The sequence below is a fragment of the Erinaceus europaeus genome, chromosome 16 (assembly GCF_950295315.1).
Source record: "Erinaceus europaeus chromosome 16, mEriEur2.1, whole genome shotgun sequence".
Taxonomy (NCBI): domain Eukaryota; kingdom Metazoa; phylum Chordata; class Mammalia; order Eulipotyphla; family Erinaceidae; genus Erinaceus; species Erinaceus europaeus.
In genome coordinates this window covers 12945504-12973397 of record NC_080177.1, presented here as the reverse complement: position 1 = coordinate 12973397, position 27894 = coordinate 12945504, and the positions used below count along the sequence as shown (strand labels likewise).

General features: G+C 43.1%; 1 protein-coding gene across 3 annotated transcripts in view; it reads right to left on the bottom strand.

The window, feature by feature from the left end:
• The window catches only part of GOLM2 (golgi membrane protein 2), a 77247-nt gene extending 49815 nt beyond the window's left edge, over positions 1-27432 (bottom strand). For 2 of the 3 annotated variants that reach the window (XM_060174549.1, XM_060174548.1), the window contains exon 1: positions 26806-27431. In XM_060174549.1, the coding sequence (XP_060030532.1) occupies positions 26806-27132 (327 nt within the window). In that variant the 5' untranslated portion in view covers positions 27133-27431. Of the gene's footprint in view, positions 1-26805 lie in introns of all 3 variants that reach the window. The other variant, XM_060174547.1, reaches the window with a different exon arrangement.
• Between the last annotated feature and the right edge of the window lie 462 nt (positions 27433-27894).

Genomic DNA, 27894 nt, shown 5'->3' with positions numbered 1-27894 from the left:
GATTTCCTGAAAGTCAAAATGAAGAAAGTATTTCAAGGAGGAAGAAGGAGCAATCAGCAGTGTTGCATGCTGTTCACAGATGAAGTGAAATAATTATTGAGAATTAACCACTGAATTTAGCAACCCTGAAATCACTGGTACCTTGACAGAGGACATGTGGTGTGTGGTAGAGGCAAAAGCCTGATTAGAGTGGGTTTAAGAGAATATAATTAATTTGTTCCCAGCTTAGGCTACCAGACCAATTTCCTTTTAATAAAAAACTCTTCTAACATAAAACCTAGATAGAATTCAGCTTACTTCCTATTTAAGTTACTTCAGTTGATTATACTATTTTCTTTCTTTTTTTTTTTTTTAATTTATTATTTGCCTTCAGGGTTATCGCTGGGCCTCAGTGCCTGCACTACAAATCCACTGCTTTTGGAAGCCACCTTTCCCATTTTTTTGTTGCCCTTGTTGTTAACCCTTATTGTTATCATTATTATTATTGTTGTTATTGCTGTTGGGTAGGTCAGAGAGAATTCGAGAGAGGAGGGGAGACAAAGGGGAAGAGAAAGCCAGACACCTGCAGACCTGCTTCACTGCCTGTGAAGAGACCCCCCTGCAGGTGGGGAGCCGGGGGCTCTAACTGGGATTCTCACGCAGGTCCTTGCACTTTGCGCCATGTGCGCTCAACCCACTGCGCTACCGCCAGACCCCCGATTATACTATTTTATTTTTGCTACCAGGGTTATTGCAGGGGCTTAGTACTTGCATGACTCTACTGCTCCCAGTGGCCATTTACCTACTTTTATAGAGGTCACAGACAAAGATACAGAGAGAGCGGGAGAGGGAGACACTTGCAGCGCTGCTCCACTACTTGTGAAGCTTACCCACTGCGGGTGGGGCCAGGGTCTTGAAATGTGATGTGGGGACGCCATACCCCAAATCATCTCACCATGATAGGTATCTGCAAAACACTCTCACCCCCCAACTTAGGTTCTTTTCCACCACCACCATGTACTAGAACCACAACGAACCCCAGCCCCACCCCCACCCCCACCCTCCCATCCTTTCCCAGTGTCCTTTGCTTTGTTACAATACACCAACCCCAGTCCAAGTTGTACTGTGTTTCCCCTTTCTGTTCTTGTTTCTCCTTGTGCCTATGTGTGAGATCAACCTGTATTCACTCTTCTCTTTTTGCTTATCTCACTTACCATTACTTTAAGCTCCATTCAAGATGAGGTGAAGAAGGTGAATTCATAATTTTTAACAGCTAAGTAGTATTCCACTATGTCTATGTACCACATCTTTCTCAGCCATGCACCTTCTCTGTATAGTGCCACACCACACCCACCACCAGAGTTCTGTTTCTTCCCTCACCCTTCCAACAAATTATAACCACCATAGTGCTCACTAAGTCTTAGAGACAATTTGGCAACTTTTTTCCTTCATATTCATGTGTTTCAACTCTTTATAGACTCCACAAATGAGTGAGATCATCTGCTAGGTGTCGTTTTTCCCTCCTCACCAATCACTTCACTGGATCATAATGTATTTCCATTTTTATTTATGGACTTTTTATGTTTTCCATTATAGCTGCACTAGTCTGCAGTCCCACCGTTGGGACTCCCGATTCTCCACATCCTCGTCAACACTTAGCATTTTCTTTTTTTCTCTCTCTTTTTTTTTATTGGGGAATTAATGTTTTACATTCAACAGTAAATACAATTTTGTACATGCATAACATTCCCCAGTTTCCCATATAACAATACAACCCCCACTAGGTCCTCTGAATCCTTCTTGGACCTGTATTCTCCCCACCACCCACCCCAGAGTCTTTTACTTTGGTGCGTATCGCCAACTCCATTTCAGGTTCTACTTGTGTTTTTTTTTTTCTGATCTTGTTTTTCAGCTTCTGCCTGAGAGTGAGATCATCCCATATTCATCCTTCTGTTTCTTTTTTTTTTTTCTGCTTTGCGTTTCTACTTTTTTTTTTTTTTACATGCATAACATTCCCCAGATTCCCATTTAACAATACAACCCCCACTACTTAATTCATCATTTTTCATGGACCTGTATTCTCCCCACCCACCCACCCACCCCAGAGTCTTTTACTTTGGTGTAATACTCCAATTCCATTTCAGGTTCGACTTGTGTTTTCTTTTCTAATCTTGTTTTTCAACTTCGGCCTGAGAGTGAGATCATCCCGTATTCATCCTTCTGTTTCTGACTTATTTCACTCAACATGATTTTTTCAAGGTCCATCCAAGATCGGCTGAAAACGGTGAAGTCACCATTTTTTACAGCTGAGTAGTATTCCACTGTGTATATATACCACAATTTGCTCAGCCACTCATCTGTTGTTGGACACCTGGGTTGCTTCCAGGTTTTGGCTATTACAAATTGTGTTGCCAAGAACATATGTGTACACAGATCTTTTTGGATGGATGTGTTGGGTTCCTTAGGATATATCCCCAGGAGAGGAATTGCAGGATCATAGGGTAGGTCCATTTCTAGCCTTCTGAGAGTTCTCCAGACTGTTCTCCACAGAGGTCGGACCAATTTACATTCCCACCAGCAGTGTAGGAGGGTTCCTTTGACCCCACACCCTCTCCAGCATTTGCTGCTGTTACCTTTTCTGATGTATGGCATTCTCACAGGAGTGAAGTGGTATCTCATTGTTGTCTTTATTTGCATTTCTCTGACAATCAGAGACTTGGAGCATTTTTTCATGTGTTTCTCAGCCTTTTGGATCTCTTCTGTGGTGAATATTCTGTTCATGTCCTCCCCCCACTTTTGGATGGGGTTATTTGTTGTCTTGTTGTTGAGTCTGGCAAGCTCTTTATATATGTTGATTACTAAACTCTTGTCTGATGTATGGCATGTAAAGATCTTCTCTCATTCTGTGAGGGGTCTCTTGGTTTGGGTAGTGGTTTCTTTTGCTGTGAAGAAGCTTTTTAATTTGATGTAGTCCCATAGGTTTATACTTGCCTTAGTCTTCTTTGTAATTGGATTCGTTTCATTGAGGATGTCTTTATAATTTATGTGGAAAAGAGTTCTGCCAATATTTTCTTCTAAGTATCTGATAGTTTGTGGTCTAACATCCAAGTCCATGATCCACTTGGAATTTACTTTTGTATTTGGTGAAATACAGTGGTTCAGTTTCATTCTTCTGCATGTTTCAACTCATTGTTTCCAACACCATGTGTTGAAGAGACTCTGCTTTCCGCATTGAATAGTCTGAGCCCCTTTGTCAAAGATTAGATGTCCATAGGTGTGGGGGCCACTTAGCATTTTCTGTTTTGATGTTCTCCCTAACAATTTTTTAAAATCCTCTTTTGCTTTGTTATACTATCACACTGGAAGCTTTCATGCTGTAGTATCTTTTCCCTTCTCCTTCCATCTCTTTCTATCTAACAAAAAGTCTGCTTGGAGCAATGAAGCCCAGTGAAGAAACAAGAACCTTGCCTGGTCCACCCTGTGACAGAAGCTCACCTGTGAGTACTCTTGCTTTGTCCTCTGCAGGTTACCCAGTGCTCCCTGCTCTCAGGGCACTGTGGGAAGTTTCAGGTGTTTGTGGGATGTCTTTCTCCTTCTATATGAAAAAGTTAACCCAGAGTGGTATAGCTCTGGTAGCACCAAAAAAACAAACAACTTGATGGTAGTCAGTCCGTAGTCTCCTGATTTTTCCAGAAGTAACTGCAGCTACGAATCTCTTTGTTCTCACCACAACAGAACCTTACATTACACTTCCTTATTTAACTGTGTGGGGACTGGGCCTTAGTGCACCAGGTAGAGCGCACACACTGTTATGCCAAGAGTTTGATCTGCAGGGGAGTTACCTCATAAGCGATGAAGCAGGTCTTCCCCTTCTCAATTTCTTTGTCCTACCAAATAAAATAGGAATAATAATAAAAAAAAAAAAAGGTCGCAGGGAGCAGTGGATTTGTAGTGACAGAACAGAGCCCCGGCAACAACATAACTTTTAAGCTCCTCTGCCTTCATTTATTTATTAGGGTCCTTCCATACTTCTCCTAAGTTTGGGGAAATACTCCTCAGTCATTAAGACAACGTCACTTTTTTCTTTACTGATTTCTTTCAAGTTTTTCTTTCCTGACTTCCTGATGCAGTAATGAATCATTCTTTGTGCTCTCACATCACTTTGTAAATAGTTGTGTTAACCACACATTAATGACTACTTATCTACAGGCATCCCCCACCCCCTTTAGAGTTCCTTGAGAACTCGTACTGAATCTTATCTTTGTAGCCCTGGCACATGGTGATTACTCAACTCTCCCAAATATTAAGAAATGGCATTCCTCAGAAGCTAATACAACCCTTTATCAGTAGAAGTCCTCATCTTACGTTCGTGAACTTTTTTCAAGTTAGTTTCCATTCTATGAAGCTGGAAGTCTTATTGCAAACAGGGTGCTTGATGTTCAATGAGTAAAAAAAGTCAAAGACAGGCTTTTGCAAAAGGGACTGAAAAAAAAATAATAAAGATTTATGGGCTGTGGAGGTAGCATAATGATTATGCAAAAAAGATTTTCAGGCTTGAAGTACTGAAGGCCTCAGGTTCAGTCCTCAGAACCACCATAAGCCAGAGCTAAGTAGTGCTCAAAAAGAGTGTTTATTTCAGGGGAGAGAAATTGACTTCAGGGCGGAGGGTAGATAGCCTAATGATTATGCAAGCAGACTCTCATGGCTGAGGCTCCAAAGTCCTAGGTTCAATCCCCGCACCACCATAAGCCAGAGCTGAACAATGCTCTGGTAAAAAAAGAAAAAAAGAAAGAAAGAAAAGAAATTTATTTCACTGCTCCAAGGCAGGCAGATTTACAGATCTGAATGATACTACCTCCCTATCCAGGCCACAAAGCTTGTCCCTTTTGCAAAAGCTAGTATGAATACTACTCATCCAGTAAGCCTTTGGTGAAATACAATATAAATGAATTCAGTTTTTAAAAAATATTTATTTATTCCTTTTTGTTGCCCTTGTTGTTTTATTGTTGTAGTTATTATTATTATTATTATTGTTGTCATTGTTGTTGGATAGGACAGAGAGAAATGGAGAGAAGAGGGGAAGACAGAGAGGCGGAGAGAAAGATAGACACCTGCAGACCTGCTTCACCGCTTGTAAAGTGACTCCCCTCCAGGTGGGGAGCCGGGGGCTCGAACAGGGATCCTTACACCGGTCCTTGAGCTTTGGGCCACCTGCGCTTAACCCGCTGTGCTACCACCTGACTCCCATGAATTCAGTTTTTTTTATAATACTCCAATTATAAATTAAGTTAATTTCAAAGTCATCTTCTCTTCAACTAAATGCTAAATGGAACCAGAAAAAAAAAATGAGTTTCAGGGTGGATGGTAGATAGCATAATGGTTATGCAAGCAGACTCTCATGCCTGAGGCTCCAGAGTCCCAGGTTCAATCCCCTATACCACCATAAGCCAGAGGTGAACAGTGCTCTGGTGAAAAAAAAAAAAAAAAAAAGTTTGAGTTTCTAAATTAACAAATTATTAAATCTAGATGTATTATCATATGCTTCAAAGAAAAGATACATCCATCCAATGTGTGCCAGAAAGATAAATTGCTAAAGTTTATACTGGGTCATTTTACATCAGCATAATTTGATTAGGCCTTGCAGAAAAGCTGTGTAATCAGATATGTAGATTATCTGGGGTAGCCCTAACACATAATTATGCATGCTGTGATTCAAGAGCCAATACAAATTGTTGAATCAATCATCAAATATTTACTCAGTCCACATGGCATAGTACCAAGTACCTATGAAGTTTAGAATAGATTTTTTTTTTTTTTTCAAATCAGAGAACTGTTCTGTTCTGCCTTTCGGTGGTGCTAAGGATTGAACCTGGGACCTTGGGTCCACAGACTCTTTTGCATAAACATTATGCTGTGACCCTTACTTTAGATTAGATTTCTATAGTCCAGTAATTCACAATGTAAAATTAGAAAGCAATTATATTGTGGAAATAGATCCAATATAAATGGCTAGATACAGCCATACACTCATACACTGATTTTTTAACTAGGTGCAAACTCAGTGCTCAAAACATGAAGATTTAGAGACATGGATTCTACCCTCAAAAAATTCTAAACCATTTAATAAGTAGTGTTATGCCAGGAATAGTAAAGATACAAAAATGAATATGACAGGGGCTGGGTGGCGGCGCACTGGGTTAAGCGCACGTAGTACCAAGCACAAGAACCTGCCCAAGGATCTGGGATCCAGCTCATTCAGCTTCCCACCTGCAGGAGGGGGGGTCCCTTCACAAGCTGTAAAGCAAGTGTGCAGGTGTCAATCTTTCTTTCTCCTTCTCTATCTTCCCCTCCTCTCAATTTCTATCTGTCCTATATAAAAAAAAAAATCTTTTTAAATTTTAAATGGCTGCCAGAAGCAGTGGATTTATAACGCAGGCACTGAGCAACAGCAATAACCCCGGAGGCTAAAAAAAAAAAAAAAGAATATAACATATAGCCCTGTTTCACAATCTTATTACAGGGAGCCAATTATAAATGAATACTTACCGTAATTAACAAAGCTGACTCTTCCTCAAAATTCTTTTCCTTCCACATATATAACATCACAGTATCTAGCTTTTTCTTCTTTCTCTATTCCTTCTCAGTGATTTAAAATTTCTCCTCTTAAAAAAAAAAAAAAACTTTAAAAAATTTCATGAGAGAAAGAATTTCACATGAGAGTGAAATACTGGGGAACCAACCAGGAGCCTGAGGCACAGAAGTCCTGAGCTCTTCCAGTTGAGTATCTCCCAAACTCCTCCTCTTCCGCTATGACCTAAATGCTAAAGAATGCGTCTTATGTATTTACTCCTCGGCTTATCCACTACCTATGCCATTCCTATAATTTCTACAAAAATCACAGACTTAAATCTGTGTCTAGTCTGTCCTTCCTTTTTTTTTTCTTTTTAATTTTTTTCCCTTTTGTTGCCCTTGCTGTTTTGTTGTTGTAGTTATTATTATTGTGTTATTGATGTCGTTGTTGTTGAATAGGACAGAGAGTAGGGAAGACAGAGAGGGGGAGAGAAAGACACCTGCAGACCTGCTTCACCGCCTGTGAAGAGACTCCCCTGTAGGTGGGGACCCGGGGGCTCGAACTGGGGTCCTTATGCTGGTCCTAGCACTTTGCACCATGTGCGCTTAACCTGCTGCGCTACCGCCCGACCCCCTAGTCTGTCCTTTCTACAAAGTTCCAAAAATATATTTCCAGCTAACTACTTGTCCAAAAACAACATACCATACACTCCTAAAACTAAACTGATTTAAAAAAAATATTTATCCCCTTTTGTTGCCCTTGTTTTATTGTTGTAGTTATTATTGTTGTTGTCGTTGTTAGGGACAGAGAGAAATGGAGAGAGATGGGGAAGACAGAGAGAGGGAGAGAAAGACAGACACCTGCAGACCTGCTTCACCGCCTGTGAAGCGACTCCCCTGCAGGTGGGGAGCCCAGGGCTCCAACCGGGATCCTTATGCCGCCGGCCCTTGCGCTTTGCTCTTAATCCGCTGCGCTACCGCCTGACTCCCTAAATTGATTTTTTAATATTTTTTAAATTTATTTTATTTTTCTTATATTTGCTAAGCTATAGAGAAATTGAGAGAGGAGAGGGGAGAGGCAAAGAGAGACACCTACAGCACTGCCTCACCACTTGTGAAGCTTCCCATTTGCAAGCTTCCCATCTGGGGAACCAGGCATTGAACCCAGATTCCTGAGCACTGGCACATGTGTGCTTAACCAAGCGTGCCACCACCTGGCCCCTAAAACTAAATTCTTTTTTTTTTTTTTTTTTTTTTTGAGCTGTAGGCAGTATCTCTTTATTCATGCAGGACTCAGCACAATCTAAGACGAGCTAAGCTAAACTCAAGGTAAAGTACCCCCCTAAAACTAAATTCTAATTGAAATTTTTCTGTCAGGTCAAAGTATCATCAGCTAGGTAGCCCAAACCATTATCAAATAATTCATCTTTGACTTTCTAGCACATATCAAATAAATGTGAAAAGTTTGTTAACTCTATTTCTCCCCATATCTGTACCTGGAAAACCCAGTGTTTCTCCATGAGTGTGCTATTGACATTAGGAGCAGGACATTTCTGCACTGTTGAGACTCTCTTCAGCAATGTGAAAAAAAAATTCCAGCAATCCTGGCTTCCTGCCTAACTGTCCTTAACATTTCCCAGTCATTAGTATAACAAACATGTTCCAAGGCTGGCATTGCCCAGGCTAAGAATTACACTGAGGTTAGCAGAAGACTCCACTATCTTCCATCTGCACTATTAAAATAATTACTTAGTTAATGCCTTATACTTATTTTCCTTACATCTACTTTTGATTCTCTCCATTTAAGAGTCTGTTCTGGGGGGGGTCAGGTGGTGGTGCACTGGGTTAAGTGAAGCGGGTCTGCGGGTGTCTTTCTCTTCCTCTTTTTATTTACTCTACCCTCTCAATTTCTCTCTCTGTCCTATTGAATAAAAAGCAAAAAGCTTGTGAAGCGTCTCCCCCACAGGTGGGGATCCAAGGCTCTAACCCGGATGCTTAGGCTGCTCCTTGCGCTTTGCGCCACGTGCGCTTAACCCGCTGCGCTACCTCCAGACTCAATGAAATCTAGCTATTTCTATGGAATCTACAAAAGATAGGCTACCAGGACACATTAGTAGTTGCCCTTTTATTTTATTTATAGAGTTCTTAATATTGTCTCTATATACAATCATCTTATCTGAAAATAAAAAAAAAAAAACAAAACTTTTTTTCTTCCTTTCCAGCAGAATACTGTTTCATATTATCTTTTATTACCTTATTATACAGACTTGCAGCCTCTGATATAACTTTACATAGAAAATGGTGAACTTGGAAATATTTCTAGAAAAACAAAACACTTGAGTGGTCTGGGAAGTGGCGCAGTGGATAAAGCACTGGACTTATAAAGCATACCTGCATTTAGCAAGTGAAAAATGAAAAAAAAAGATAAAATTCCATTTTTCTAGCATGAAATACTTGGGATAAATGTAATAAGATCTGTGCAGGACTCAACGAACTGAAAATTATAAAATATTATTGCACAAAATGAAAGAACAACTAAAAATGGGATACATTATCTTCATGGGAATATTCAATATTATTAAGATTCAGTTTACTAGACATTTGTTAAAAGTGGGCGGAGTAGATAGCATAATGGTTATACAAAGAGACTCTAATGCCTGAGGCTCCAAAGTCCCAGGTTCAATCCTTTGCATCACTACAAACCAGAGCTGAGCAGTGCTCTGGTTAGAAAAAAAAGAACGAAAGACAAGAAGAAGAAAAAAAGACATGTATTAAAAGTTAAATTGTGGCACTAAAAAAATACAAGGATGGGGAGGCAAAATAGCTCACTTAGTGTGCTGCTTTGCCATGTGAACAAAGCAAATTCAAGCCTGTTCTCTGATACACTGAAGGGAATTTGTATGCTGTGGTCTATTTCACTCTTTCTCTACCTCATGGCCTCCACAAAACAAAAACCACTGGGGCCAGTACGATAGTTTGCAGTGTGCACTATCCAGGTTTGAACCCTGGATGGTTTGAACCCTGTTGCACTGGGGGAAATTTCAGTGCTGTGGTGTCTCTGTATCTCTCTCCATATAAAGAAGTCAGTGAAGTCCCAGCAATGACCCGCTCACAAATCAATTAAATAAATAAAAAATACACTGAAATTCTAATGCCCCTATCCACTTTCTTACTTAGAAATGGGGTCACTGCAGATGTAATCAAGTTAAAATAAAGTCACGCTGGATTTGGGTGATCTGATATCCTTAAAATGAAAACAAAATTAGGGAAGAGAAGAGAATGCATCTTCTTTTGTTTTTTTTCTTTCCCTCCAGGGTTATTGCTGGGCTCAGTGCCTGCACCATGAATCCACCGCTCCTGGAGGCCATTTCTCCCCCCTTTTGTTGCCCTTGTTGTAGCCTCGTTGTGGTTACTATTATTACCATTGTTGATGTTGTTCGTTGTTGGATAGGACAAAGAGAAATGGAGAGAGGAGGGGAAGACAGAGAGGGGGAGAGAAAGACAGACACCTGCAGACCTGCTTCACCGCCTGTGAAGCGACTCCCCTGCAGGTGGGGAGCCGGGGCTCGAACCGGGATCCTTACGCCGGTCCCTGCGCTTTGTGCGCTTAACCCGCTGTGCCACCGCCCGACCCCCAGAATGCATCTTCTAAACAGTCATGGGAAGACAGTCATGTAAGACTGAGGAGGGTGACTTGGACTTAGGTTGCCATAAACCAAAGGATGCCACAGACTAGAATTCCTTTTTTTCCCTCTCCCTTTCTTTTTTCCACCTAAAGCTCTAACCACTGAGAAACTCCCAGGCTGCTATTTCTGTATTTATTAAGGAAGGGGGGGGAACCAGAACACCGCTCTGGCAGATGTAGTGCTGAGGAATCAAACCATGAAAAGAAGAGAAGAGGAGGGAAGGGGAGGGGAGGGGAAGGGAGGGAAGGGTAGGGAAGGGAAGGGAAGGGGGAAGGGAAGGGAAGCGAAGGGAGGGGAAGGGGGAAGGGGGAAGGGGGAAGGGGGAAGGGAAGGGGAGGGGGAAGGGAGGGGGAAGGGAAGGGGAGGGGAGGGGAGGGGGAAGGGAGGGGGAAGGGAAGAGAAGGGGAGGGGAAGGGAGGGGGAAGGGAAGGGGAGGGGAGGGGGAAGGGAGGGGGAAGGGAAGAGAAGGGGAGGGGAAGGGAGGGGGAAGGGAAGAGAAGGGGAGGGGAAGGGAGGGGGAAGGGAAGAGAAGGGGAGGGGAAGAGAAGGGGAAGGGAGGGGGAAGGGAGGGGGAAGGGAAGGGGAAGGGAAGGGGAAGGGAGGGGGAAGGGAAGGGGAGGGGGAATGGAAGGGAAGGGGAGGGGAGGGGAAGGGGAAGGGAGGGGGAAGGGAAGGGGGAAGGGGAAGGGGGAAGGGGAAGGGAGGGGGAAGGGAAGGGGGAAGGGAAGGGGAGGGGAGGGGGAAGGGAGGGGGAAGGGAAGGAAGGGGGAAGGGAAGGGAGGGGAAGGGGGAAGGGAAGGGGAGGGGGAAGGGAAGGAAGGGGGAAGGGAAGGGAAGGAGGCCGGGTGTTGTGCACTGGGTTAAGTGCATATAGTACAAGACGCTAGGACCCACTCAAGGATCCTAGTTCAAGCCAAAGGCTCTCCACCCGCAGGGGGATCACCTCACAAGTGGTGAAGAAGGTTTGCAGGTGTCTGACTCTTTCCCTCTCCCTCCTCTTTCAATTTCTCTGTCCTGCCCAATAAGGAAGGAAGGAAGATGGGGTGGGTTGGGCGGCTGCGCAGCGGGTTAAGCGCATAGGTGCAACGCGCAAGGACCGACCTGAAGATCCTGGTTTGCGCCCCTAGCACCCGACCTGCAGGGGCATCACTTCAAAAGTGGTAAAGCAGGTCTGCAGGTGTCTGTCTGTCTTCCCCTCCCCTCTCCACTTCTCTCTGTCCTATCCAATAGCGATGGCAACAAAAAGGGAAAAATGGCCTCCAGGAGCAAAAAAAAAAAAAACTTTGTAGGATTACCTCTATCCTTAAATGCTGAACAATATTCAAAATAAAGCTTCTGAAAGACAGAGAGAGAGAAAGTAAGGTGGGCACTAGAAGCAGTGGATCTCTAGTGGTGTCACCGAGCCTCAGCAATAACCCTGGAGGCAAAAGAAAGGACATGACCAGTGCAGATTTTTATTATTTTATTTTCAATGTTATTAGTGATTTATTATTGACTTACAAAATTATGAGATAATACACCATTCCCACCACCAAAACTTTGTGTCACCATCCCCTCCACTGGAAACTACAGCAGTTCTCCTAAGGTTACAGAGACAGGTTGACTATTACTTCTATAGCTGTCTATCTCTAGTTACATATATGTGGCAATTTTTTCTATGGTTCTGTCTCTAGTCCTTTCTTTTCTTTTTTAAAAATTTATTTATAAAATAATAGAAAATATCGACAAAACCATAGAATAGGAGGTAAAATTCCACACATTTCCCACCACCAGAGTTCCATATCCCATCCCTTTCATAGGAAGCTTTCCTATTCTTTTTGTTTTTAAATATTTATTTATTACCTTTTGTTGCCTTCGCTGTTTTATTCTTGTAGTTATTATTGTTGTTATTGATGGTGTTGGTCTTTTAGTATTTATAAATCTGGGTGATTATTCTGCCTCTTGAATGAGAACGTTCTTTCTGATGGTTTCCTAAGCGAGGGAAGTTCTCAGCTAAGATTGCTCTGAAAATGGACTCTGGGCCTTTGGCCTTGTTCTCTTTTTTAGATATAACTATGACTCTTTATATTCGACCTTTTGATAGAGTCTACAATTTCACGGAGAGTTGCCTCAGTCTTTCTGAACCATTCCTCTCCCTCATCTTGAATTGAAAGAGTGGGCTGGTCATATCTTCTAGATTGGAGATTAATTCTTCTGAATGTGTGGATCTACTTCCTAAGCCTTTTACCTGGGCATGGATTGCAATTAGAGTGACTGTTACTCCTTGGAGTTCTGAATGAAGTTCTTCTTTCAAGAATTGAAGTCTTAATGAACTCTGTTACAAGTTCCTCTCTTGTGTGTTTTAATTCCATAGTAACATGCTATTTTAATTCTTGCTTAAATTCTTAGAGAATCCTCATAATGAGTTCTGTGTAGTCTGTCTCTGAGAGTGTCTTTAAATCTGTAATTTCTTGGATTTCCTCTGTTTCGTTTCTGTCTGGCCAATACGGCATAGTTGGCTCTTCTTTCTCTGCATGTGCCTTTTTTTGTGCTGGTAAGTTATGGCCAGCAGGTGGTGCTGTTGTGAGCTCTAGGTTTCTCTTGTTTGTATGATCTGTGGCAACTGGTTGCTTTGGGCTGTCTTGTGGTCACAAATGCTGTTCTGTTTTATGTTGTATCCTTGCCTTAAATTTAGAAGGCTAAACCCACCCCCACCCCCAGTTAAAGACTGAGAGGTTTTAAGCCCCTGTCTCTTTTCTTCGGGCAGTAGGAACAATGTTACTTGCTTGCTAAGCTTAGTGAAATTGCCAAAATGGTTTAGCTCAGCCCCCGCACCGCCCAGAGCTCTGATTTGACTTTGCTGTTCCTCAACCTGGCCTGCGCCTGCGCCCCTTTTCACTCCAATGCAGGCGAGACCCACCTGAGGCTGCAGAACTTCCAGCTGTAGATTGCGACTTTGGTTGGGTCTCCTGTATTTATTTATTTGTTGTTTTGGGAGGGGAGGTGATTTGGTCCAAGTTATTCCATAGTCACACCTCCCAGACGTTCTACAGATTTTTACATTTAATATTAGTTTCTCTCCCTTTCTTCCTTCTTTTTCCTCTTTTTTTTTTCTAAATTTATTTTCCCTTTTGTTGCCCTTGTTGTTTTATTATTGTTGTAGTTGATGTCATCATTGTTAGATAAGACAGAGTGAAATGGAGAGAGGAGGGGAAGACAGAGACACCCACAGACATGCTTAACCGCTTGTGAAGCGACTCCCCCTGCAGGTGGGGAGTCAGGGCTCCAACCTGGATCCTTAAGCCTTGCACTTCGCCACGTGCACTTAACCGACTGTGCTACCGCCAGACCCCCCTTTTTCTCTTTCAGATGTTTCCAGGGGCTACGAGATAGTTGACTAGAAGCATGTACCATGTACAAAATCCCAGGTCTGAACCCTGGCACCACATGGGAGTAACTTGGCACCAGGGGCATCTCCAAGAATGGGAGAAAGGTGTTGTAATTATTTATCCTCCTCTCTGTTTCCTCTCTTTAACTTCTAAAATAAGAATAAAAATGTAGGGAGTGGCAGAATTGTGCAAGCACGAAGCTCTGTCACTGAAACAAAAAGACTTTTTTTTTTTTTGTCTCCAGGGTTATTTCTGGGGCTTGGTGCCAGCACTATGAATCCATTGTCCCCAGTGGCCACTTTTCCTTTTTTTCTATTCTATTTGATAGGACACAGAGAAATTGAGAAAGAATGGGGTAGGGGACAGAGAGGGGGAGAGAAAGACACCTGCAGACTCCCTTTACCACTTATGAAGTGTCCCCACTAAATGTGGGGATCAGGGGCTCAAACTCAGGTCTTTGCACACAGTACTATGTGTGCTTAACTGGGCATGCATGCCACTGCCCAGCCCATAACAAAAAGACTTTTCTAGGGATATATGCAACCCTATGTTTAAAGCTGATCTATTCATAATAGCTAAAGAGTAGAAACAGCCCATCAACAGATGACTGAAGAAGTTATGCGAAAGATACTCCATAGAATACTACTCTGCAATCAAAAAGAGGATATTGTGTCCTTTGGGACAGATGGAACTGGAGGTGATTATATAAGAGCTGAAAGACAACTATCAATGGTTTCACTCATGTGGAATCCAGAGAACTAAAACTCATGAATTTGCCAAAACAAACAAAAACTGGAATTAAATAAACTATCTCTAAGACTTTGTGAGAACTATGGTTGGCAAGGTATGCCAAACCTTGGTGGTAGGTTTGGTGTGGAACCAAAACCTAAAATTTTATAATCTTTACTGTTGAATGTAAAATATTAATTCCCCAATAAAGAAATAAATTATAAAAAAATTTATAATCTTGTAAACCATTATTAATCACAAATAAAACACATGGCCTGGAAAATAAGCTTTTCTATTAATTTTAATAATGTGTGCACTGTACCAGGTCTGTAACTGCCTGGCCTCTGTGTTGTTCACTTATAAATAACCAATATACTAATTAAATTGAGAAAAATATATTAAATTTTATTGTATTTTTATTCAAATGATATCTTAATAATTTTATTGACATAACATAGATTTACATCATTATATATGGTTAAGAAATATTTTTTAACAAAGGCTTATCCTGGATGGGGGTAGACAGCATAATGGTTATGCAAAGAGACATCCATGCCAGAGGCTCCAAAGTCCCTCAATCCCACACCACCATAAACCAGAGCTGAGCAGTGCTCTGGTAAAATAAATAAATAAATAAATAAATACATAAAAAATTAAAAAAGAAAAATGTTTATCTTTTTTTTTTTTAATTGGATATACCCACCTTTCTCTTTTGTCTCACTTTCTCTTGTTCTTATAAAAAATAGTATTCCTTCCCTTCCCTTCCCTTCCCTTCCCTCCCCTCCCCTCCCCTCCCTCCCCTTCCCTTCCCTCCCCTCCCCTCCTTCCACAGAGATCATAAAATAGAAGTGGATGAGACAGAAACAGTTTACACTATCATGGAGCTTGCAAAGGAGCAGAGAATACAAAGAAATCATGTGTTGGTAAATAGTCCAGGGGTATTTACATAACATGTCTGTATGGATCAATGTGGGTTTGACACCTATGTCTGACCTACTCTTGTTATTGCTTTCAGGAGATTGCTTACGATGATAGTGACATCACCCTCAGGAATTGTGGGCAGTGAGATATCCTGCAGTGAGCTACTTGGTTGGTGGGCCTGGTATATCAGATTTTTTTTTTCCTCCAGGGTTATTGCTGGGCTCAGTGCCTGCACCATGAATCCACCGCTCTTGGAGGCCATTTCTCCCCGCTTTTGTTGCCCTTGTTGTTGTAGCCTCGTTGTGTTTACTATTAACTACCATTGTTGATGTTGTTCGTTGTTGGATAGGACAGAGAGAAATGGAGAGAGGAGGGGAAGACAGAGAGGAGGAGAGAAAGATAGACACCTGCAGACCTTCTTCACCGCCCGTGAAGCGACTCCCCTGCAGGTAGGGAGCTGGGGGCTTGAACCGGGATCCTTATGCCGGTCCTTGCGCTTTGCGCCACGTGTGCTTAACCCACTGCGCTACCGCCCGACCCCCAGGTATATCAGATTTTTAAAATAATCCCATAATATGTTGATGTCTTGAAATTAAGGTATATAACTTGAAAGTTTGTTATTCTTTTTATAAATCACTTTGGCTATTCTAGATTATCTGCATTTCCATATACATTTTTAGGATCAGCCTAGAGCTGGGGAGATAATGTGGTAGTTATGCAAAGACTTTTTACCCTTGAAACTCTGCAGCCCCAGGTTTAAACCTTAGCACCACCATAAGCCAGAGCTGAGGAGTGCTCTAGTTCAAAACAAAACAAAACAAAACAAAACCAGTCAATTTATTTATTTATTGGATATAAAGACAGAAAGAAGTAGGGGATGGGGCACCAGCGCTTTGCTTCACCGTTTGTACAGCTTTTCCTCTGCAGATGGGGACTGGGGGCTGAGGGCTTAAACCCAGGTCCTGGCACACTGTCATATGTGCATTCTGCCAGGTGTACCACCACATGGCCTCTAGTCTATCAATTTCTATGTATATTTTACAAATCTGCTGAAGTTTCTATTGAATCTTACATTACGTTTCCTAAGGCTAGCATAACTAAGTACTACAAACTCAGTGTCTTCAAGCTAAAACGTATTATCTCATAATTCTAGCAGCTACAAATTAAAAAAGAAAGTTTCCTCTAGGCTCATTCTCTACTTCAAGGCTCTAACTGGGGGCCAGGCGGTGCCGCAGCTGGTTGAGTGCACAAAGATTCTGTTCAAGTCCCCGGTCCACACCTGCAGGGGGAAAGCTTTGTGAATGATTAAAGAGGGCTGCAGGTGCCTCTCTCCCTATCACCTCCTTCCCTCTCGACTTCTGGCTCTCTCGATCCAATAGATAAAGATAATTTTTTTTAAAAAAAGAGATGCCATTAAAAAAAAAAAGGTTCTAGCGGAACCCTCTGCTTTCTGAGTTTCCGGTATTTGCTGAAAATACTCCCATCTTCTTGTGGCCCTCTTCCCTGTCTTTCCTTAGCAACATCCAAATGTATTCTTCATACAAAGACAATAATACTTTGTATCACCGCTATGGACTGACCTAGAAAGAAATATTCGATAATGCTCTGGTGTTCTCGCACTCTGTCTGTCTTATAAATAAATATACTCGTTGTTGTTTTGCGACCAGGCTTATCGTTGGGGTTCTGTGCCTACACAGTGAATCCATTGCTCCCTGTAGCTAGCTATTCCCCCTTTTCTTTCCTTTTTTGGTAAAGAAAGAGAAAAATCGAGAGGGAAGGAGGAGATAGAGAGGGAGAAAGAAGGAGAGATACCAGCAACACTGCTTCACTGCTCAGGTGGAGGAGGCCAGGGACTTGAACCCAGGTCCTTTCATATGGTGGGTTCATATATCTTTAAAGAGAGGGGAAAAAAAGGAAGACAGAAAGAAAGGAAGATAGAAAGAAAATTTCATATTATCCTTCCTCAAGGAATTAAAAATTCTGCTGAGAAGACAAGACTAAGATAAGAAGTTAGTAGTGAAAAATGAAGAACAAATTGAACGAGTGTGGTTCAAACAATAAGTGTAAACTGTGTACAAAGAAGGCAAAGAACACTCCAGTCGGGAAGAGCTTCATGGTGAACATAGCTGAATAAAAGACTGATAGGACAAATCCATAGGAAAAAGACAAGAAGCAGGACCACAGGTGCAAAAAGAAATCAACGTAATGCAGCAAGGGAGGTGGGAGGAGCAAGAAGTCATCAAGACAGCCAGTCTGGAACACCATTTGGGTTTGGAGGTGGTGAGAGGCAAAGGGAGTTGGAGCTGCTCCCTGGAGTCCCTTAAAAACTGTAGAGCATGGGGCCGGGTGGTGGCGCACTTGGTTGAGCACATATGTTACAGTGTACAAGGACCTGGGTTTGAATCCCTGGCCCCCACCTGCAGGGGGAAAGCTTCACGAGTGGTAAAGCAGTGCTGAGGTGTCTCTCTCCCTCTCTATCACCCCCTTCCCACTTGATTTCTGGCTGTCTCTATCCAAATAAATAAATAAAGATAATTTAAAAAATATTTTAAAAAATTGTAGAGCAGAATTCTAACTCAACATAGTGATGCTGCCAACTCTGAAAGTAAGGTTTACGGATCAGGTTTGTTTAAATAAGTGGGAGAACTGACTGAAAGAAATAGAGACAAGGGCAAGGAGATTAGTTAGGAAGTTACTGCTTCCTCTTTAATCAGTTTGCTACTCTGCAACCAGAGTGATTTCTTTTTTTTTCTTTCTTAAACTAGTGCACTGCTCAGCTCAGTTTTATAGTGGTGCTGGGGATTGAACATGGGATTTGGGAGCCTCAGACATGAGTCTCTTTGCATCACCATTATGCTACTGACCCCCTCCCAGGGATGTTTTAATTCAATTTGATTAACTTTCCTGCATGTTGAATCACTGAATCAGAAACACCGATGACTGTAAAATTTCTGACCAGTCTTAGTAATGGTTGCATAAGCATTATTTATAGTGAACAAGAGGTACAGTTTGGGAAGGCAGCCTAAATTCTATATGGTTAATGAGTAATTTGAGCTAGCAATTTAATCACAGGTAGAACTTGGCAGGCAAGATTGACTGGTGAGGCAGAGGCAAAGGTAGGGATTACCACGAGATCCTCAAATTACAGAGGAGCAAGCAAGCTCCATGGACTAAGGCAAACATGGGAGAAGTCAACTAAACCTAAGGAGAAATGAACCAGTGAATGGGGAGTGAGGGAGTGAGAGACCAGAAGCAAAGGATGAGGCAGGTAAGGTGGAGCTGCGACCAGATTAGGCAGGAACACAATATCCCTCCTCAGAGATAAGAATAAAAATAAGGAAGCAGCTGTGAAGTAATGACTAACACAGCATTTATTAAGCATTTTTCTTTCTCCTTTCCTTTACTTTAAGGATTTACTTTAAGGATTTTATTACTTTAAGGATTTTATTTTTTATTATATTTACTTTTGCCTCCAGGGTTATTGCTGGGGCTCAGTGCCTGCACCCTGAATCCACTGCTCCTGGAGGCTATTTTTTTTCCCCTTCTGTTGTCCTTGTTGTTTCAGCCTTGTGGTTATTATTATTGTTGTTGATGTCGTTGTTGGATAGGACAGAGAGAAATGGAGAGAGGAGGGGAGACGGAGAGGGGGAGAGAAACACACCTGCAGACCTGCTTCACCGCTTGTGAAGCGACTCCCCTGCAGGTGAGGATCCTTCCCCCGGTCCTTGCGCTTTGCACCATGTGCGCTTAACCCGCTGTGATTTTTGTGAGGTGAGCGTGATAACCACTACACTACAGAAACAGGCATTCCATAGATTTTTGTAAATCTTTTCTAAGACATAAATGAGAAGATAGCCTGAGGAAGCGTGCCAACACACTATACACTTATGTCCTACCTAAGACAGTTCAACAAGGACAAAAGTCTTAAAAAATTATTTATTTATTCATTAATTTATTTACAAGAGAAAGGAGTAGGGAGAGAGGGAGGGAGAAAGAAAAAGAGAGAGAGAGAGAGAGAGAGAGAGAGAGGGAGAGAGAACACACACAATGCCAGGGTTCAAACTCAGTGCTTTAAGAGTACCGTGCTTTATCCACTGTACCACCTCCTAGGGTCCCAGAAAGAGGGTCAGTGTGGAATAATGTGTGTGGGTGTGTGGGGAGTGGAGGCATGAAGGGGAGTGATGTACTACTGCTGACACTCAGATCAAGTTCCTTGAGGACTCCTAAAACTACAGGCACGTTAGAAGTGACTCTCCACATTGCCTTAGAAACAAGATTTAACCTACATACCAGATGCCATCTTAGCATGCGAACATTAACAGAAAAGTTGAACTATAACTAAGGAAACCTCAACTTGATTTACTTCAACAACAAGGATTCTTAGTGCCTTTAGCTAACTCTTCTAGCACTCTGGTTGCCCTGAAATATTACATTCAGAAGCAACAACATCTGGCAGGAGATACCATTTTTTTGATGTCTCCAGGGTTATTGCTGGGGTTCGGTGCCTACACTAGGAACTCACTGCTCCTGGAGGCTAATTTTTCCCTTTTGCTGCCCTTGTTGTTTATCGTTGCTGTTACTATTATTGTTGTTATTGGATAGGACAGAGAGAAATCGACAGAGGACAGAAAGACAGAAGGGGAGTGAAAGACGCCTGCAGACTTCCTTTACCACCCCAGCCCCACCCCCACCCCCCCAGATAGGGAGCAGGGGTGCTTGAACTGGGTGGGATCTTTACAACGTGCGTTTAACTGGCTGTGCTACCTACCGCCCAGCCCCCAGAAGATACCATTTTTTCATGTGTGAGTCTTTTGAATACTGGACAGCTGTTTTGTAGACTATGTCTGAATATGATTTTCTCTGATGCCTTCTCATAATTAGATTGGGGGTTTCTAGACTACCACATGGCACAAGACTCATTTTTTGCCCCCAGGGTTATTGCTGGGGCTTGATGCCTGCACCACAAATCCACTGCTCCTGGAGGCCACTTCCCATTTTGTTGCCCTTGTTGTTATTGTTACCATTGCTATTGTTGGGTAGGACAGAGAGAAATCGGGAGAGGGGGAAGACAGAGAGAGGGAGAGAAAAATAGACACTTGCAGACCTGCTTCATAGTTTGTGACGTGACCCCCTTGCAGGTGGGGAGCCGGGGCTCAAACCCGGATCCCTATGCCAGTTCTTGCACTTGCACCATGTGAGCTTAACCCGCTGCGCTACACCTGGCCCCCACAAGTAAAACTCCTTTCAAGAGTGAGGAAAATTTCCCCATTAATCACCACTATGGTTACAAGTTCCTTTTCTCAACTAATTACTGAGAAGGATAGTAAAAAATTACCATAATAAGTTTACAGAATGTAGTATTCAGACCTGAGTCAAAGGGCAAAGACAGGCAAAAAATAGTAAAAAAAAAAAAAATCTGAACGATAGTTTACTTAAAAGAGATTACATTGGGCAGGGGTAGATAGCATAATGGTTATGCCAAGAGACTCTCATGCCTGACGCTCCAAAGTCCCAGGTTCAATCCCCTGCACCTCCATAAGCCAGAGCTGAACAGTGCTCTGGTAAAAAAAAAAAAAAAAAAGAGAGAGAGAGAGAGATTACATTAACATGGTCAAATTTGTTGTAAAATGGAAGTATATATATATATATATATATATATATATATATACACACACACACACACATATATGTATATACACACACATACATATACATATAAAACCAGAGCACTGCTTATCTCTGGTTTATGGTGGCATGGGGGAAAGGCTATCTTTATTTCCAGAGATAACCATGCAAACTTGATTTGGTATCTTTATCTCCAGAGATAGTTGTGCGTGCCCAGATATGAACCGCAGCACCATGTGGAAACGCTATGGTACCCGAGGATGCTCTGGTACTGTTATGTCTCTTCCTCTGTCTATCTTCCCCTCTCAGTGGGGGAAAAAAAAAGTAGTGTGGAGTCACGTGCAAGACCCCAGCTCCACAAAAAGAAAAATAAAGTGGAAGAGACACTTTATTTATTTTATTATTTTTAAAAAGTTTATTTGGTGAGAAAGAGGGGGTACATAGATGCCAGAGATTGAACTCAGGGCCTCAGGCTTGAAAGTTCAATGCTTTATCCACTGTGGCACCACCCAGGCCCGGAAAATACATTAAGTTGTCAGACTTACAACTTCTTCCTCCAACATGATCACCAACCAAAGAAATTTTAGATCAGCTAATGTAAATACAGTTTGGGGGCCAGTTCGTGGGGCACCTGGTTAAATGCACACATTCTGGTTAAGTGCATACATTACAGTGCACAAGGACCCAGGTTCAAGCCCCTGGTCCCATCTGCAGGGGGAAAGCTTTCTAAGTGGTGAAGCTGTGCTCCAGGTATCTCTGTCTCCCTCCCAACCATGCAAATTTCTCTGTCTCTACGCAGTAATAAGTAAATATATTAAAAAAGAGAAAATATAACTTTAGGCTTTGTAATTTTACTTGTTTATTTATTTGTCAAGTCTGATTCTTCTGTGTTGTATATATGATCTCAGATCTGTATAATACCTAGGTAGGCACCGTTATCTCTATTTTACAGGTGAGGAAATGTGCTCGAGGTCATTAAATTACTTGTCCCCAAAATCACATATCTAGAACTGGAGTTCAACTTCTAACCTTTATCTGCAGCCTTCAAAGCTTAAAATGTTTATTGATCTAACATGTCCTTCACTGGAGTATCAACAGTAAAAGGAAACTATTTCTGAAAGACAGACCTATGTAGACCAAGTCTACCCTCTGTATTAGCAGTTCAGAGCTTTAATTAACTTTAAGAACAAATATTTATAAGAAAATTCCAAAAAAAAAAATGCAATAGCTAGCTCCAACTCTGGAACTGATATACAAGTAAGCGACAAGAGATTTGTGGGTCCACTGCATTGAATACTAGTAAATCAGAAACAGTCACAATAACCAGAACAAAGTGGAAGAGGAAGGGGCACAAGGAGTAGATGGGGCCAACAGATTGTAGTGGTGGGATTTCAGGGCTGTGCTGGAGGGTGTGCTCTGACAACCTTTTTAAAGTGTGGAAAAAAAAAAACACACTATTGAAACATACAGTGATGTAAATAAATTGTACTCAACTGAAAAAGCACCGAAGACATTTCCTGAACTAGTGTGCTTTTCTTTTTAATATTTATTTATTTTCCCTTTTGTTGCTCTTGTTTTATTGTTGTAGTTATTATTGTTGTTGTTGATGTCGTCGTTGGATAGGACAGAGAGAAATGGAGGAGGGGAAGACAGAAAGGGGGAGAGAAAGACAGACACCTGCAGACCTGCTTCACCGCCTGTGAAGCGACTCCGCTGCAGGTGGGGAGCCGGGGGCTCCAACTGGGATCCTTACGCTCATCCTTGCGCTTTGCCACGTGCGCTTAACCAGATGTGCTACCGCCTGACTCCCTTTGCTTTTTTTTTTTTTCCTTATATTTATTTATTAATGAGAAAGATAGGAGAGACAGAGAGAAAGAACCAGACATCATTCTGCTACATGTGTTGCTGGGGATTGAACTCAGGACCTCATGCTTGAGAGTCCAGTGCTTTATCCACTGCGCCACCTCCCGTACCACTCACTCCCTTTGCTTTTTTCTCAACCACCATAACAAGTATGGCATGAATATAGTAATAGTCTATGATCAAATTAACTGAAAAAGATTAAACAAAATTAAATAAACTTATTAATAGGTCTTTTCAGAGTCTTAATATGCCATTAAGTACTATGAACGTCAAGAATATATAATCATACTATTTAACATTTTCTTCCATTAGAGGTTTTCCTCTTTGCTCCTGACTACCAACAAACAATTCTTAGGACAGTACTGTGTTCATTAAAAAACAAAACAAAGTCGGGGTTAAGCGCAGGTGGCGCCAAACTCAAGGACCGGCAAAAGGATCCAGGCTTGAGCCCCCGGCTCCCCACCCGCAGGGGAGTCGCTTCACAGGCGGTGAAGCAGGTCTGCAGGTGTCTGTCTTTCTCTCCCCTTCTCTGTCTTCCCCTCCTCTCTCCATTTCTCTCTGTCCTATCCAACAACGATGACATCGATAATAACTACAACAATAAAACAACAAGGGCAACAAAAGGGGAATAAATAAATAAATAAATTAAATTAAAAAAAAACAAAACTACTCCTTAAAAAAAGAGAGGGAGTCGGGCGGTAGCGCAACAGTTTAAGCGCGTAAGGATCCCGGTTTGAGCCCCCGGCTCCTCACCTGCAGGGGCGTCACTTCATAGGCGGTGAAGCAGGTCTGCAGGCATCTCTCCCCCCCCCATTTCTCTCTGTCCTATCTAACAACGACGACATCAATAACAACAACAATAGTAACAATAACAACAATAATAAAAGAAAGGGCAACAAAAGGGAAAATAAACATAAAAAAATTTTACAAAGAGAGAGAAAGGAAAAACTACTAAGGAAAAAGCAGAGATCTAAGAGTAGAGTCCATTATTAGGAGGTCAGATAAAAAAATAAGTATGGAGGTGTTCGGCTAAGAAAACTGTCACTTGGGAGTCAGGTGGTAGCGCAGCGGGTTAAGCGCAGGTGGTGCAAAGCTCAAGGACCGGTTTAAAGATCCGGGTTTGAGCCCCCGGCTCCCCACTTGCAGGGGAGTCCCTTCACAGGCGGTGAAGCAGGTCTGCAGGTGTTTGTCTTTCTCTCCCTCCTCTACCTTCCCCTCTTCTCTCCATTTCTCTCTGTCCTATCCAACAACAGCAATAACTACAACAAGGGCAACAAAAGGGAATAAATATTAAAAAAAAAAAAAAAAGAAGAGAAAGAAAACTGTCACTTGTGCCCTTCAGGAGAGTAGTTTTAGAAAACGGATGTGTGAGGGATGATAAAATATTCAGGAAATATTAGGATGTAGGGGGAGAGGAAGCAGAAAAAGCATTTACAGACCACAATGTCAGTGAAAGTAAAAAATAAAAATAAAGTTTTATTAGGAAAAGGGAGTATATAGAGGAATAAAAACATTCAGAAGAGATCGGGTGTGTTAAGGGTGGTATGGCCATAAATGGAATAAAAATATTCAGAAGAGGGAACATCACACCTGATTGAAGGTAATAGCGAAAGCCTACTGAGAAAGATATAACAAGTGAGTAGATTGAGAAACTAGAATTCAGAGTACAAATTACTAGAAGCATTACCTTTCAGATTGAAGAGAAGAATCTGAATGAATGGTAGTGCCTAACTATTCCGAGTCTGAAGACCTTATTTTAATATTTTAATTTCATGGATTTCTGCCTACTCTACCCAGGTGTGCTGACCTCCTGGTCTTCTTGGAGGTTACCTATGTTGTGGTGAAGAGCATTTGCCTGAGTGCCTCAATCTTCATGAAATAAGATAAAAACTAAAGGCAGCAAAGAAGCTAAAAATTCACGGAGATTTCAATATATAATTATATGTTGTAAATGGGCTTGATATACAAAACAAAAATTTGCTATTATAATAAGAAAACACCCAGCTCCCCACCTGCAGGGGAGTCGCTTCACAGGAGGTGAAGCAGGTCTGCAGGTGTCTATCTTTCTCTCCCCCTCTCTGTCTTCCCCTTCTCTCTCCATTTCTCTCTGTCTTATCCAACAACGATGACATCAATAACAACAACAGTAACTACAACAAGAAAACAAGAGCAACAAAAAGGAATAAACACACACAAATGTGAAGATTCCCATCTAAGGAGTCTAAAAAGAATGACACCTACTTGATCTCACGCAGAAAGTTTCACAGCTCACCTATACCAACAGAAGTTACATAAATCATAAATCGATAACACAGTTCTCAATATGCTGGTGAGAACAAAGACTACTTAATAGTCGATTTTTGGGGCTAGGTGGCGGTGCACCTGGTTGAGTGCACATGTTACAGTGCACAAGGACCCAGGTTCGAGCCCTCAGTCCCCACCTGCAGGGGGAAAGCTTCACAAGTGGTGAAGCAGTGCTGTAGGTGTCTGTCTCTCACCCTCTCTACCCCTCCCTTCCCTCGCGATTTCTGAATCTCTATCCAACAAACAAATAAAGATAATAAAAACTAAAAAAAAAGTTGATTTCTACTTGCATGAAACACCAACCTTAAGAGCTACTTAAACACTTATACATTTAAAACACTTATACATATAAAACAATTTTCTAAAAATTTTATTATCTTTATTATTGGGTAGAGATATCCAGAAATTGAGAGGGGCGGTGTGATGGAGAGGGAGACAGAGAGACACCTGCAACACTGCTTCACCACTGGCAAAGCTTTCCCCCTGCCTAGGGACTGGGGGCTTGCACCCGAGTTCTTGAGCATTCTAACATGTGCGCTCAACCAGGTCTGCCACCATCCAATCTCTTTAACGTACGTTTGTCTCCGTCCTATTCAACTACAAGGGCAATAAAATTTGAAAAATGGCCTCCAGGATCAGTGAATTCATAGTGCAGGCACCGAGCTCCAGCAATAATCCTGAAAGCAAACAAACAAACAAACCCATTTTATTTATTTATTTATTTATTTCCTCCAATGTTATTGCTGGGGCTCGGTGCCTGCACTACAAATTCACTGCTCCTGGAGGCTATTTTTTCCCTATTTTGTTGTCCTTGTTTATCGTTGTTGTTGTTACTGCTCTTGTTGTTGGATAACAGAGAGAAATCGAGATAGGAGGGGAAGGCAGAGGGGGAGAAAAATAGACACCTGCAGACCTGCTTCGTTGCCTGTGAAGCGACGCCCCTGCGGATGAGGAGCCGACGCCCCTGCAGGTGAGGAGCCGGGGGCTCGAATCGGGATCCTTCAGCCAGTCCTAGTGCTTTGCGCCATATGCGCTTAACCTGCTGAGCTACCGCCCGGCCCCCTCATATGTTTTATTTTTATTTCCTTGCAAGAGCTGTGAGCACACTGACATGAGAGTTTGTTGCTTAGATCATGTTTTTAGGTTCTACCCTTTTGACTAATTCCATCAACAATTCAAATTGAGCATAGAGTTTTGGATTACCTATGCCCACTTTACAAATGAGGCTCACATATGGCTCCAAGGCCCAATACTTGAACACAAGCACCTTATTTCGAGTGAAGGCAAGTCATACTGAGTGTGTGTGTCTGTGTGTGTGTGAGATGACTAGAGGAAGGAGTCCGAGGAGGTCCTATTCCTTAAATAGATTAACGTCGATCACTGTACATGGGATAAGGACGAGGCAACAATACCCACGTCCATCCTGGCAGTTGCCAGATCTGTCAGCCGCGGCGAGGCGGCGGCACAGGCCAGCGGTAACATCACTACTGCCAGCTCAGCACTGGAGCCTGGAGACAAGGCGGCATCCACACACAGGCCACTCTACACAATCAGAACTTACATTCCGCTCCGTTTGGCCAGGACTGGGGGAAGCGACAGTGACAAAACTTATCAAAGTCTTAACAGCATCAGGGTCGTTGGCGGCAGGGGTGCAATCCAGAAGGTGCAAAGCAGCCGCTGGCGGGCAGATACCGTCCCCCCGCCCCCAATCCCTACCCCAGGATGTGTGCAAGGGAGAGCAGGGGAGGGCTTGTCCTTACCTTGTCATCCTCGCATCTCTTGCCCAGGCTCTCCCGGGCCTGCAGGCGGCTGCTCAGGCGGTCGTAGTCGGCCTCCTTCTGGTCGATCTGCTTCTTGTGCGAGTCCACCAAGAGCAGGAGGTCGGAGTTGCGCTTCTCCAGGCGCCCGCGAGCCACCTCGGTGCGCTGGACCTGGCCCTGCAGCTCGGCCACCTCCTCCTGCAGCAGGACGTGGCGGGAGGAGATGCTCCAGTAGTTGAAGGCGAGGGCGACGATCACCACCAGCAGCACCACCAGCACGAAGGACGGCAGGCGGCCGGCCCGCCGATTGGCCCCGAAGCCCACCATCTAGCCACCCTGTGCGGACGGGGCCTCGCCGCCGACACCTGCGGGCTCGGGCCTCCGCCGCCGAGCAGCCCCGGCTACGCCGCCCCACCGCCGGCCCGAGAGAGAGGTCGGCCTGTTCGCCCGCGGGCCACTGGAGAAGGGGGCGGGGTCGCACTCCCTCCCCGCCCCCCTCCTCAAATCCGGTCAAAGCTTGTTCCCGAGGCTTTGCACACCGACACGCCCAAGTCTGGCAGCACCTGGAGAAGCCGGCGGCTGGAATCCACGGCCCAGGACCACAGGAGGGGGGCGGGGAAAAGAAGCCGGAAGGGGGCGGGTTTAACCCTGACCACGCCCACTCACTGGGTCCCGGTCGCTTGGGGGCCCTTTCTTAGTTTCCGCTGTTTCCGCTGTCGCCCCTCACATCTCGCGAGAAAGTGGGCTTCTCTCGCCCTTTGCAGTCATGTCTCGCGATGGTTATCTCAGTTTTGGCGACCTGGGCTTAGTTCCCGGACTGGGTCGGAGTCCACTTGTCATACACCTGCTTGTACAGACCCGGAGGTGCAAGGGCTCGTGAGAGTGTTTGTCTTTGAGGACTTCAGGGGCGTCGACAGCCACGCAGGGAAAACGGGGACTGCGGGAAGAAGGGGCGTCTAGAAAGGTTTCGTATTTGCTTGAGTAGATTTTCTCCATCAAACAGTAGTGCCCCAAACATAGAGAAAAGCCCTATCTAACAAGGACATCAATAACAATAATAACTACTACGACAACAACAAAAGGACCAGG